Source organism: Sapajus apella, unplaced genomic scaffold, assembly GCF_009761245.1.
Source record: "Sapajus apella isolate SASKATOON/1434 unplaced genomic scaffold, GSC_monkey_1.0 scaffold24, whole genome shotgun sequence".
NCBI lineage: Eukaryota > Metazoa > Chordata > Mammalia > Primates > Cebidae > Sapajus > Sapajus apella.
Genome location: NW_022436964.1, coordinates 7,826,728 through 7,840,593, shown reverse-complemented (window position 1 = coordinate 7,840,593; position 13,866 = coordinate 7,826,728). Strand labels below are relative to the sequence as shown.

At 34.7% G+C, this 13,866-nt stretch overlaps 1 protein-coding gene across 3 annotated transcripts in view; it reads left to right on the top strand.

The window, feature by feature from the left end:
- Positions 1–13,866, top strand: part of VPS13A (vacuolar protein sorting 13 homolog A) — a 242,787-nt gene that overhangs the window by 180,672 nt on the left and 48,249 nt on the right. For all 3 annotated transcript variants that reach the window (XM_032290653.1, XM_032290654.1, XM_032290655.1), the window contains exons 60-67: positions 6,642–6,755; positions 7,992–8,137; positions 9,610–9,691; positions 10,873–10,986; positions 11,844–11,919; positions 12,007–12,170; positions 12,480–12,525; positions 12,632–12,755. In XM_032290653.1, the coding sequence (XP_032146544.1) occupies positions 6,642–6,755; positions 7,992–8,137; positions 9,610–9,691; positions 10,873–10,986; positions 11,844–11,919; positions 12,007–12,170; positions 12,480–12,525; positions 12,632–12,755 (866 nt within the window). The remainder of the gene's footprint in view (positions 1–6,641; positions 6,756–7,991; positions 8,138–9,609; positions 9,692–10,872; positions 10,987–11,843; positions 11,920–12,006; positions 12,171–12,479; positions 12,526–12,631; positions 12,756–13,866) is intronic.

The following is a 13,866-nucleotide window of genomic DNA, read 5'->3' as shown; positions in this document are numbered from 1 at the left end:
TCGTTAAATTTATTCCTATGTATTTTATTCTTCTTATAGTATTATGAATAAAATTGTTTTTTTAGTTCCATTTTTGGATTGTTCATTGCTACTGTATAAAAATACAGTTGATTTTTTAATACTGATTTTGTATTTTGCAACCATACTGAATTGTTAGCTCTAATTGTTGTTCTGTGTATTCTTTCGGGGTTTCTATATATAAAATCATGTCATCTGAGCGGAGAGGTAGTTTTACTTCATTCTTTCTGATCTGGACGCCTTTGTTTCTTCTTCTTCCCTAGTTGTCTTGGCTAGCAACTTGTGACATGGTGAACAGAAGTGCCAAGAGCAGGCATTCTTGCTTTGCCTCTGATCTTAGAGGTTAAACTTTCAGTCTTTCAGTATGATGTTGACCTTGGATTTTTCCTAGACATCCTTTTTCAGGTTAAGGAAGTTCTTTTCTTAGTTGGTTGAGTGTTTTTATCGTGATTAATGTTGTATTTTGTTGTTTTTTTCCTGCATCTTTGGAGATGATTGTACACTTTTTGGGTTTTGTTCTATTTTTATATTTTACTACATTAATTGACTTTGTCTTTTTTTTTTTTTTTTGGTTTTGTTTTTTTGAGACAGTCTCACTCTGTCACCCAGGCTGGAGTGCAGGGTTGCAATCTCAGCTCACTATAACCTCTACCTCCTGGGTTCATGCAATTCTCGTGCCTCAGCCTCCCAAGTAGCTGGGATTACAGGCGTGTGTCACCATGCCCAGCTAATTTTTGTAGTTTTACAAAAGTTCGTAAGTTTGCCTAGGCTGGTCTCAGTCTCCTGGGCTGAAGCAATCCACCTGCCTGTCCTCCCAAAGTGCTGGGATTACAGTCATGAGCCACTGCACCCAGTCACATTAATTGACTTTGAATATTAAAAAAAAAATAACTAGGATAAATCCCACTTGATCATGTGTATATATTTCTTAAATATATATTTTGCTAGATTTGATTTGCTTCATTTTGTTGAAGATTTTTGTTTTCATGTTCATAAGAGATACTAATTTATAGTTTTTGTGTGTTTTTGTCTGGTTTTGGTATCAGGATAATAATGACTTCATAAAATGAGTTGAGAAGTGTTACCTACTTCTATTTTTCAGAAGACTTTGTGAAGAGTTAGTATTCTTTAAATGTTTGGTAGTGAATTCAGCAGTGAAGCTATCTGGGCCCAGATTTCCTTTTAATCTCTTAAGATATACATCTGTTTAGATGATCTGTTTTTTCTTGAGTCAATTCTACTGGTTTGTGTGTTTCTAGGAATTTGTCTATTTCATGTATCATCTAATTTATTGGCATAAAATTATTGATAGTATTTCTTCATAATCCATTAAATATTTGTAGGGTCAACAGTAAAGTCCCATTTATGTTCTTTCCAAAAAACTAGCTTTTGATTTCACTGGGTTTTTTCTTTTCCTTTAGTTTGACTATTCCCTGTCACGTTAATTTTTGCTTAAATGCATTAATTATTTTGTTGCTTCAGCTTGTTTTAATTTTAGTGTGCTCTTTTTCATGGACTAAGCTGGAAGATTAGATTATTGCTTTGAGGTTTTTCTTCTTTTTTAATACAGGTATTTATAGCTATGAATTTTCCTCTAAAATACTGTTCTAGCTGAATCCTAAAAGTTTTGGCATGTTGAGTCTTTATTTTCATTCATCTCAAAATATCACTCATTTTCCCTTCTGATTTTTCTTTTATCTACCATTTATTTAAAAGTGTGTTAATTTCTACATATTTGTTAAGTTTCACATGTTTTTTGTTTTTTTTGGGTGGGGTGGTGTGGGCGGGATGGGGTTTTGGTTTTACCCTGTTACCCAGGCTAGAGAGCAGTGGCATGAGCGTGGCTCACTGCAGCCTTGACCTCCTAGACTCAAACAATCCTTCCACCTTAGCCTCCCAAGTAGCTGAGACCACAGGTACCTACCAGCATGCCCAGCTTATTTTTTAAATTTTTGCCACGTTGCTCAGGCTGGTACCAAACTCCTGGACTCAAGCAATCCTCCTACCTTGGCCTCCCAAAGTGCTGGGATTATAGGCATGAGCCACCCTCTATGCCCAGCCCCCCATTTTTTTCCATTATTGATTTCTACCTTCATTCTATTGTGGATAGAAAACATAGTTTGTATTATTTCTATCCTTTTAAACTTATTGAGGTTTGTTTTATGACCTAGAATATGATCTCTCCTAGAGAATGTCCATGTATGCTTGAAAAGAATGTGTATTGTGCTGTTGTTAAGTGTTTTACAGACATCTGTAGGTCTGGATGGTTTAGAATGTTGTTGTTCTGTTTCTTTAATGATCTTCTGCCTAGTTGTTCTACTTACTATTGAAAGTGGAATATTGAAGTCTTCAACTCTTATGGTTGAATTAATCTATTTCTCCCTTCATTTTTGTCAGCTTTTTCTATATACATTTAGTTTCCTTGTTATTAGGGGCATATATGTTTATAATGGTTACATCTTCTAGGTAAATTGACCTTTTACCACTATAAAAGTTCCTTGTTTGTCTTTAGTAATGTATTTTGTTTTAAAGTCTATTTTGTCTGATGTTAAGTAGTCACATCAGCTTTCTTATGGTTACTATTTGTGTGATATATAATTTTCCATCATTTTGAGAGTAATCTATTTGTATCAATGACTCTAAAATGTGTTTCCCATAAATATCATACAATTGAATATTGTTTTTTAATTGATTTTGATAACTTCTGCTTGGTTAAATTCATCAGCTCAGAATTTGTTATTTATGTAGTTGGATTTATGCCTGCCGTTTTATTTTTTGCTTCTGTGCATTTTATATCATGTTTGTTCTCTATTCCTTTTTTTACTACTTTCTTTACATTAAGTGGACATTTTCTTATGATGCATTTAAATTTATTTAGTGATTTGTTCACTATATTTGATGGCTTTTTTTTTTAATGCTTGCTCCTGGGTATAACATGTATATCTTATCAGAATCAGTATTTTATTTATACAAGCTTAATTTCAGTGAAATGTAGAAATGTTACTACTGTATAGTTCTATTCAGTGTTCTACCTTTTAGTGGTATTATTCTTATTACATCTCCTATGTTACAAACCCAGCAATACATTGTTGTAGTTACTGCTTTAGCATCTGTATTCATTTCCAATGCAGCTTTGCTTCTACATATATTCCTACTGTTTTTATTGGCAAGTATATTTCATTTCTATATGTTATAGGCCCAAAAGTGTATATTCATGTAACATATAGTCTATCCTGGAGGCTGTCAGTGTGCACTAGAGAAGAATGTATATTCTGCTGTCATTGGGTTAAGTGTCTTATAGATGTCTGCTAGGTCTAGTTGGTTTATCTTGTTGTTCAAATCTTAAATAAGGCATGTTGTTTAGACAGTTTCTTTTCAAATCAGTTAAGAGAAGAAAAAAAACACATACTGTTTTTTATAGTACATAGTTACCTTTATGAGTGCTTTTTGTTTTTTCATTTGGATTTGAATTAATATCTGGGGTGCCTTTCTGCCTGAGGAACTTCCATTCATATTTCTTGTAAGGCAAGTCTGCTAGCAACAAATTATCTTAGTTTTTGTTTATCTAGGAATGTCTCTACATTACCTTTATTTTGAAAAATAGCTATGCTGGATATAGGATTCTTAGTTGACTGTTTTTTAATTTGAGCACTTTGAATATATTATCCTACTCCTTTCTCACCTTCTTATTTCTGCTGAGAAGTTAACTGTTAATATTATTGGGGTTGTATGTAATAAGTGGCTCTTCTCTTCCTGCTTGTAAGACTTCCTCTTTATTGACTTACAGCATTTTTACTATGATGTTTATGAATCTGTTTGCATTTATTGTACTTGGAGTTAGTTCATTGAGCTTCCTGGATATGTAGGTTAGTGTTTTTTAATGAATTTGGGAACTTACAGCCCATATTTGAAATATTCTTCAAATATTGTTTTCCATTCATTTCTCTCCTCTCCTTCTAGTACCCCTTTTTTTATATATTAATATGCTTAGGGGTAGCTCACATTTCTCTGAGACTGTTCATTTTTTGTTATTTTTTTTTCCCGTTTTTTTTTTTTTTTTTTGGTTTTTTTTTTTTTTTTTTTTCCAGTTTTTATCTCTGTATATTGATATTCTCCATTTGATAGGACATTGTCATCATACTTTCCTTTAAACATGATTTTTTTTTTTAGCTCTTTGAAAATATTCATAATTGTTATTCTGAAGTATTTTTGCTGCCAAGTCTGACCTGATCACTTTCAGGCAGTTTCTTTTGTTTTCTTGTTTGATGGGTCCTAATTTCTGTGGGTTTTTTTTTTTTTTTTTTAATTTTGATGTCTTTAATTTTTTTGTTGAAAATTGGACATTTTAGATAATGTTTTGTTACAGCTGTAGGTCCTGGTTTGCCCTCTGCCCTTATGGGGACATGTCATTGTTATTAGCTTGCTTGTTTGTTTAGTAACTGGCTATTATTTTACAAAAGTCTATCCCATTCCACTACCACCCCCTAGCCCCACATACCCTTTCCCACAGTGTTAAGCCTTTTATGTTGTTTTTCAGGGAAGTACAGCTTTGTGATGCCTAACAGACACCCTGGACTAATGGTGATTTGGGCAGGGCTCTCCAGTTCTTTGCGTCACCACATCCAACTGTTAAGCTCCAGTAATTGCTGGTTCCTTTCTCTATTGTTTTCAACAATATCCTATGACATTAAATTGCTCTAATTAAATCAGATTTCATATATGAGCTTTTTAAAGAAATTTGGAGATAAGTGTTTAATATTTGTTCTGACCTCAGGAAAACTCCTTCTGTTTGTCACTTTCTCTGATTTTCTCCTGCAAACCAGTAGGTCTACAGGTTAGCCAGTATCTTGTATAAATCAGTGACTTTCCTTTTAGTTGTCATTCACCACATCTGCTGTTTCTGAGAGCACCCTTAGGCTCGAATTGTACTCTATGTTATAAAAGCTCCTTTGGAAAGAGATTAATAGTGATCTGTTTTAAAACCTACTTTCCCTATCAGCAAAAATCTCTAAACTGGGCTCTGAGGCTAGGGATAGGGACAGTGACACCCTTCTATTTGAGTAAAACCCCACTTTAGGAGCTGAGCACTATTTGTGGTGGAATAAGAGGAGCAGTGGCCCGAGATCATCACAACTTGCCTCTGCTGGCATGGAACCACCACGATACAAGCCTGGGCAAGCCTAATGATCAGAAGTCTAGTATTCTCAGTGGTGCTGTACCCAAGGCAGAGCTTTTTTACCATGCACAGAGGCTGGACAGAAAAAGGAAGCCCCACCAGGTACGGTGGCTCACGCCTGTAGTCCCAGCACTTTGGGAGGCCAAGGTGAGCAGATCACTAGAGGTCAGGAGTTTGAGACCACCCTGACCAACATCATGAGACCCTGTCTCCACTAAAAATACAAAAATTAGCTGGGTGTGGTGGCAAGTGCCTGTAATCCCAGCTACTAAGGAGGCTGAGGCAGGAAAATTGCTTGAACCAAGGAGGCAGAGGTTGCAGTGAACCAAGATTGTGCTACTGCACTCCAGCCTGGGTGACAGAGCAAGACGCCATTTCCAAAAAAAAAAAAGAAACGTAAAGGAGGCCCCCACTTCATAATTACACTCAACCATAACTTAACCTTAGCAGCAGGCAGCAGGTAGCTGGGGAACAGGATGAGAAATACTGACATCCTGAAGTATTCTTGGCCCATTCCTCAATTGAAGGACTGTTCTTCCCAGGAAGACAATCCTCCAGTTGAGGACTGGGCCAAGGAGGAGCCCTGCGTTCTTAGGTATTCTAGTTTAGAGTAGAATTGTGGCTCATTAGTCTGGGAGAGGGGACAGAAGGAATGCCCTTTGTTAAAGTACCACAGATTCACTTTTCCTACCAAATTTTTTAGGTTTTCTTAAATAGATGTTTTTTCATTTGCTTATGACCTTACAACCATTCCTAGAAGCCTTAAATTTGTTGTTGCTGTCTTTTAAATAAATTTTATCAGTTTGGCTGGGGTGCTGCTTTGAAGAGATTTTCAGACTGTCATCTCAGAAATTGATTTCCACATATGCTTTTTATAAGGCTATCATTTTTTATGTTTTTATGAATATGTTAAAATGTGATCTTGGGGCCCATTTTTCAACCCATAGAAGTTACTTCAGTCTGAGCATTTTGAGAAGTATTGATGAATATCAAGAATGAAATCACTAATCAATTAATACAAAATTATTTTTAACACCTTTTTTATTTTATCATATCACTGGTCTGTGTAGGTTGCATTAAAGCAGTTACAAGTAGACTACAAAATGCCACAAGTAGACTGTGCAATTATGTTTAAAGAAACAAATATACCCAAGAGAGTGTTGATGGTATGGATTAGTATCATTTAGGGATAAGATTTATAGTCATATGGAGAAAAGCTTAGTGTCTTTTAATGGTTTGGATAGAAATATAGATAATGCTTGACAGATTGTCAGTGGGGGAACCGTCCTAATGATAGAGATGTTAGTTTCCCTTCTAAGGGAATCATGAGCAATGTCGAGTGAGTCTAGATCTTATAGAAGAGTTTTGGCAGTGTGTCTGCTATTTGTTTAAATATCTCATGCAGATAGGTTCCTTTAGTTTTTAATATTTTGTGTTCCTTTTATAGGTTGAGCTTTTTCATAAAGATATAGAAGCTTTCCAAGAAGAATATAAAACAGTCTCATTAGTAGATCAGTCACAAGTCAGCCTCTATGAATATTTTCATATATCTCCTATCAAGGTAGGAGAAAAATAATTCATTTTTATTGTCTTTGAAAATCTAGGTAATAGCAAATTGATGTAGCATTTATATCGTGTTCTTCAATAGCATATAAAATCTGTAGCTCTACAATTAAACTAAGTAACAAAGGAATTACATTTGACTTTAGGATTAAACTAAGTAACAAAGGAATTGCTAATTAGTTTAATTGTAACTTAATAACTTAGTTTAATTCTTTTACATTTTTATTTATTTTTAAATAAGTTTTTATCATGTGGAGCCACCTACAGCATGTATTTATGTTTATAATTTGAGTTAATCTTATTTTTACCTTGATTTTCTGTTAAGCTATATGGTAACAATTTTCAAAATTCTGTATTTGATGATTTGTGTATTAGTTTTAAAATAATTTATAAAGTAGCCTTAAGAACTGAAGATGGGATGGTATCAAATCTAAGTTTTTAATGCAAAATTTCTATAAGCTAATTATATAATAATTGAAGAAAATCATTAAACAACCATGTTTGTAGAATATATGTACAACAAAGTGTTTTTTAACTGGCTATTAATTTCTAAAATAATTGAAACCTACACTTTTGGAGATACACATGCTTTTCAACTTATGACAGAGTTATGTCTCAACAAAGCCATCATAAGTTGAAAATCTTGTAAGTTAGAAATGCATTTAATATACCTAACCTACTGAACATTATACCTTAGCCTAGCCTATCTTAAACATGCTCAAAACAACGGGGCAAAATCGTCTAACACAAAGCCTATTTTCTAATAAAGTTATTATAAAGAATTTTGAATCAAAATCCAAAGTACATTTTCCACTGAATGTGTACTGTTTTTACAGCATTGTAAAGTTGAAAAATCGTTAAGTTAAACATAAGTCATATACATATGGTCCCCATCATAAGTTGGGGACCATATATATTTGAGTCATTTTCGATAGCTTCAACTTCTAGATTTGTAATGTTATTAATAAATATATAAAAACTAGTATTTTCTTAGGTTTACCAAAAGAATGGGATGGTATCAAATATTATGCAATCGTAAATTGTTGAATTGAAGATTTAAATAGAGCTGTGTTAGATTTTGAATTTTTTCATATTTCTATTTAGTAATTTTAACAATCTAGATAACTGAAATTTTATTATGGTGCAGTAAATTTAAAATTAAACTGATTTTTAAGAGTTAAAATTATCAATATGGAGAAAATATTTTTAAATATTTATCTGTTTTTCTTTTTAGTTACATTTAAGTGTTTCACTGAGTTCGGGCAGAGAGGAAGCTAAAGATTCAAAACAAAATGGAGGACTGATTCCAGTTCATTCTTTAAATCTTTTGCTGAAGAGTATTGGTGCCACACTGACAGATGTACAAGATGTGGTTTTTAAGTATGTTTAATATTCAAATCTGTAAATTGATAAAGTCTATTTTATGTGTACTGAAAAATTTTGTAAATGAAAAAGTGTGTAAAGCACATTGCAGATCATAGGCAAAATGAAGTTTTTGCGTTTAAGTGAAGTACAATCTGAATAACAGCAAACATACTATTTGCTAACTCCTAATTAGTAAATTACAGAATTATTATTACATAATTTTCTTAAGAAAAAGAGACATAGGCCATGCAAGTTGTACATTTTAAAAGATCTTTCTGGCTTGGGGAAGGATTGTAAGAAGTGTATGCCCAAAGATATGGTTCCTGAAATGTGTGAATTTAAAGCTAATAGGAATGACTCTTCAAAGCATATGCAACTAGAACAGAATGAATGCGAAAATAGGGGAAATGAAAGGATCAGCTTTAAATGTTGGAGTCAGGAATTTATATTTTAATGTGAGTCATAATGAAGCTCATAGAGTATCTGACCAAAGAGATTCAGAGTGTCTGAGTTGAGACTTTAGAATAGAATAACCCTTTCAAGTGGCATCTAGAACTGATTATTAAGAACAGTAGTAAGAATTGGCTGGGCGCAGTGGCTCATGCTTTTAATCCCAGCACTTTGAGAGTCTGAGTTGGGCAGATCACAAGGTCAAGAGATGGAGACCATCCTGGCCAACATGGTGAAACCCAGCCTGTAATAAAAATAATTAGCTGGGCGTAGTGACGCGCACCTGTAGTCCCAGCTAAATCAGAAGCTGAGGCAGGAGAATGGCTTGAACCTGGGAGGTGGAGGTTGCAGTGAGCTGAGATCACGCCACTGCATTCCAGCCTGGGCAACAGAATGAGACTTGTCTCAAAAAAAAAAAAAAAAAACAGTAGTAAGAGTTAATAAGTCCAACACGAGGTAACACGGAACCTAGATAAAGTTAAAAGAACACAGGTATTTTCTAATCTTGCTCCTATTCCACTTACCAACAAGAAGCATAGAGCTTTTCAGTAACTATATCAGGTGTATGCTATGAATGGGTTATAAGTTGGCTAATCTTATAATATCTATTCTGTGAATGGATTGTAAGCAAGCAGACAGAACCTGCTGCAACTGAACCTGGCCATTCTTGAGCAACCTCTTTATTAGTGCGTCAGACGTTTTCAGTGTGGGCCACGATAGGACAGAATTGGGAAATAAAGTTCTGTTGGTCCATGAATGGGATCCACAGGATCTCAGAATTCTCCTAAATTACATGAAAATTTATGTATACTGGTGACTTCTGAAGATAAGATCCATGTCTTTTATGATTCTTAAAGGGTTCTCTGATTAGAATATGCAGAGATACACCTAAAAAGTAGATTTTCTGCTTGGCATGGGAAAATGTACTGGAAGGACATTTGGATAAAAGATTCTAAAGAAAATAAAGCCGCTCATTAATATTAAAAATACTTTCTCCATACACACTTTCAGACAATATATCTATATGCTTTTTTCAGGCTTGCATTTTTTGAACTCAACTATCAGTTCCATACAACATCCGACTTACAGTCTGAAGTCATAAGACACTATTCAAAACAGGTTTGTCTAAGATTATCTTACAATGGGACAGAGTGTTACAGACTAATAAAACCTTTTATGTCTATACATGTAAAATGTGGAATTGTCAAGGAACCAAATAGCCATTTTCAAATTATTAAAGCATGTTTTTTTTTTCCCTCAGAATTGTAAAAAGAAATTGAGCTCAATCACTATTTGAATTTTTTGTCCTTAAATTTTTTGGCCACTGACAGAAATTTTTTCTGAATCAGCATGGACTAGAATTAAATAAATCTTTAAATAAAATATTAACTAAGTAATTTATCACACTTAATTTAAAATTGGGTTCAAGGGAAACTAATAGTACTGATGAACATGGGATATTTTAAATTTAACTGCTTGTTAAGTCAGCCAGATATGTATTTTTTTTTAACAAATGTTTTTCCACTTCTAGAGAGGCTCCTTTGTTTTAGGATATAACTTACAGAGCATCTGATATAGTTGTGGTATGGTAGATCACTGAGCATGACTCAGGAGATTTTGGTTTATCCCACTTTTGCCATGTACCCACTCTGTGACCGTGGGTATCATCTGACTTATATGTTTCTCCAATCTATAAAATGGTGGTGGTAATGACAGTGGTCACAGATAATTGTAAAAGTGAAAGTATTTTAAATATTCTAGAGCTTTACATGAGTATAATGTCATATTATTTTTAATACTGTAATACCAAATTACTTTTTAAAAACTAATAATAGTGATCAATAGGCCAGGCGTGGTGGCTCATTCCTGTGATACCAGCATTTTGGGAGGCTGAGGCAGATGGATCACTTGAGGCCAGGAGTTCCAGACCACACTGGCCAACGTGGTGAAACCTCGTCTCTACTAAAATCAGCTGGGCATGGTGGTACATGCCTGTAGTCTCAGCTACTTGGGACTCGGGGGGGCGAGGGGAGGCGGGGAAGGGAGGCACAATAATTACTTGAACCTGTGAGGCAGAGGTTGCAGTGAGCTGAGATGCACTGCACGCCAGCCTGGGCAACAGAGCAAGACTGTCTTAAAAAGAAAAAGAAGAAAGTAATGATTAATAGAATGAGATAGTTTAGGAGTTGAAATTGGCATTAAAGGTGTTAGCCTGAGAAAACTGGGTGCATGTTTTAAATAATCTATAAGAAAAAAATAGGTCTAATCTGAATTAATTAATGTTCCTATTTTATTTTTAGGCAATTAAGCAGATGTATGTACTGATTCTTGGACTTGATGTTTTGGGAAATCCCTTTGGCTTAATTAGAGAATTTTCTGAAGGTGTAGAAGCATTTTTTTATGAACCTTACCAGGTAAAATAGTTATTTTTCTGGTCCTGCAATATGTCACTAATACTTTAGAATAGATTATGCATTTCTGTTGGTAACTTGAGTTGTAAGTGCAAACAAATTTTAGAAGACACATGAAAGGACACATTATTTTACAGCAAACAATGGTAAGAGATTTGGGGAGGCTTTGGGGGAAATTTTTACCTTTTTCCTCAAAATTTAAGTTTAAGGTTTTGTTAGGCTATGCTGAATTTAAGTGTTTCCTTGGAATATAAAAGGTGGATAAAGTAGAAGGAAGATCACCACGTCTTGCTTTGCACAGTAGTGTGGAACTATAAAAAAAAAAAATCATGGAAACTGTCACCAGGCCAAGCAATCCTAAAATTCAGTGGGAAAAATTATGATTGTTCTATGTCCCTTAAAATTTTTTCTCAAAAACATTCCTACTTTCACGTATAAATGTATAGAGATATAAAAATAAAGTAAAATTAATATCGATTTTGTACACTAATTAAAAGCATTTAAAGTGTTAAGAATTTTAAAGTGTTTTATTTCTTTTAAGTTTTTATTTAAAAATTTATCAAGAGTAGTTTGAACTGTGCTTGCATTTTCCTCATAAACTTAAAATATGGAGCAAGCATCTTTTTGTACTTTGGTGAGTTGTCATACTCCTTTCTAAGGGTACATTATATCCTTCACACTTTCAGTGTCCAGAAATATCCCTAAGAATTATTTTAATGTGAAACTTTTTGCTGATATCACTTCCTCTGGGACATCATTATCCATTTTGTTACTACCTCTTTCTTCATATATATCCATAAGCTCATCTTTAAAAGTGACTATAACTCACTCACTCATTTATTTATTATTTGGCCCTTTAGGGAGCCATCCAGGGTCCTGAAGAGTTTGTGGAGGGAATGGCACTAGGACTTAAGGCACTAGTTGGTGGAGCTGTTGGTAAGAAACAGAATGTCTACCAAGTATTTTTGTGCTAGAAAGTAATGACATCATTAATTTTACTAAAGATAAAATAATTTCTCTCAGGTGGATTAGCTGGTGCTGCCTCCAAGATCACCGGTGCTATGGCTAAAGGGGTAGCAGCTATAACTATGGATGAAGACTACCAACAGAAGAGAAGAGAAGCCATGAATAAGCAACCAGCTGGTTTTAGAGAAGGCATCACTCGTGGAGGAAAAGGCTTAGTTTCTGTAAGAAATTTCACAGGGTTGTGAACATTTTGGGAAATATCTTTTAAACGTATATTCTGTAAATAAGGAAATAGACATATAATTCTTACTCCTTAAATTATTATTTGGATATTTTAAGAGCAGTGGGTGGTAGCATATAAACATGTCAGTAGCCTCCAAAACCATTCTGTTTGATTAAAGTACTTAGGATATATGTTAATTCTTATGATATGTAGAAAGCAGAACTCTGTATTTTTTGTATAAGCCAAACTTGGTTCTTCTAGGCATCATAAAAAGTATTGTAAGTTTTCAATTGTGTTTTCCTTCTAGGGATTTGTTAGTGGCATAACAGGAATTGTTACAAAACCAATCAAAGGCAAGTATAGTAGTTCCTTTGTGTTATATATATTACCAAGTCTTTCATAAGTTGATTCTATTTTCATTCTTGGATGCAATTGTCAAAAATTCTTTTTTCTTTCTAGGAGCCCAAAAAGAAGGAGCAGCTGGTTTCTTTAAAGGTGTTGGGAAGGGTTTAGTGGGAGCAGTAGCAAGGCCAACTGGAGGCATCATAGACATGGCTAGCAGTACATTTCAGGGAATAAAAAGGTAAATCCTCTTTGATGTAAGATATGAGTAAAATGCCTAAGCCATGAGAAATGAAGTGTACCTGCTCTTTGACTTCAGACATTTGGCTATTGTCTTCGTTTTGTGCTGCTATAACATATCACATAATACCACAGACTGGGTAATTTATAATGAACAGAAATTTATTGGCTCATGGTTCTGGATGTTTAAAAGTCCAAGACTGACAGGCCACATCTGGCTAGGGTCTTTTTGCTATGTCATCCCATGGCAGAAGGACAAAGAGGGGGCAAGAGAAGAAAAAGGGGAACCAAAGTCGCCTTTTTATAAGGAACCCACTCCCACAGTAACAGTATTTATTAATCCGTTCACGGGGCCAGATCCTCATGGCCTAATTACCTCTAATTAGGCCCCACCTCCTGGCTGGGGTTAAAGTTTTCAGCACATGCTCTTGGGGGGACACATTCAAACCATACCAATTATGAATACTACAATATGGCAGCTTGCATATGGTCTTCCTAATTCTTTTTAATATTTTTTAAGTTGCTGCCATTGCATTGTTTCAACTTTATGGAGTTCCTCTTTATTTATCGTGCATTCCCAGCAGGTTTGCAGGAGCAGTTTGGCAAGTTAAGCAAGCTTTTCAGTTATTTTAGTTTAAATACATTAATGCTATATGTCAGTTATAAAATTAGCAAATATAATCTGTATCTTTTTTATGAAATGAAGAATGGCATTTTGTATTTCTTGGTTCAAACTCAGTTGTCTTCACCTTTCCTGTATTAACTTATTTTGTTGTAATTTGTTTTTTTTTTTTTTTTCCCATTTATTTTATTGCATTTTAGGTTTTGGGGTACATGTGAAGAACATGCAAAATTGTTGCATAGGAACACACATGGCAGTGTGATTTGCTGCCTTCCTCCCCATCACCTACATCTGGCATTTCTCCCCTTGCTATCTCTCCCCAGCTTCCCACCCCCCACCCTCCCTCCCCTATTTCCCCCGAACTGACCCCAGTGTGTAGTGCTCCCCTCCCTGTGTCCGTGTGTTCTCATTGTTCAACACCCGCCTATGAGTGAGAACATGCGGTGTTTGATCTTCTGCTCTTCTGTCGGTTTGCTGAGAATGACGGTTT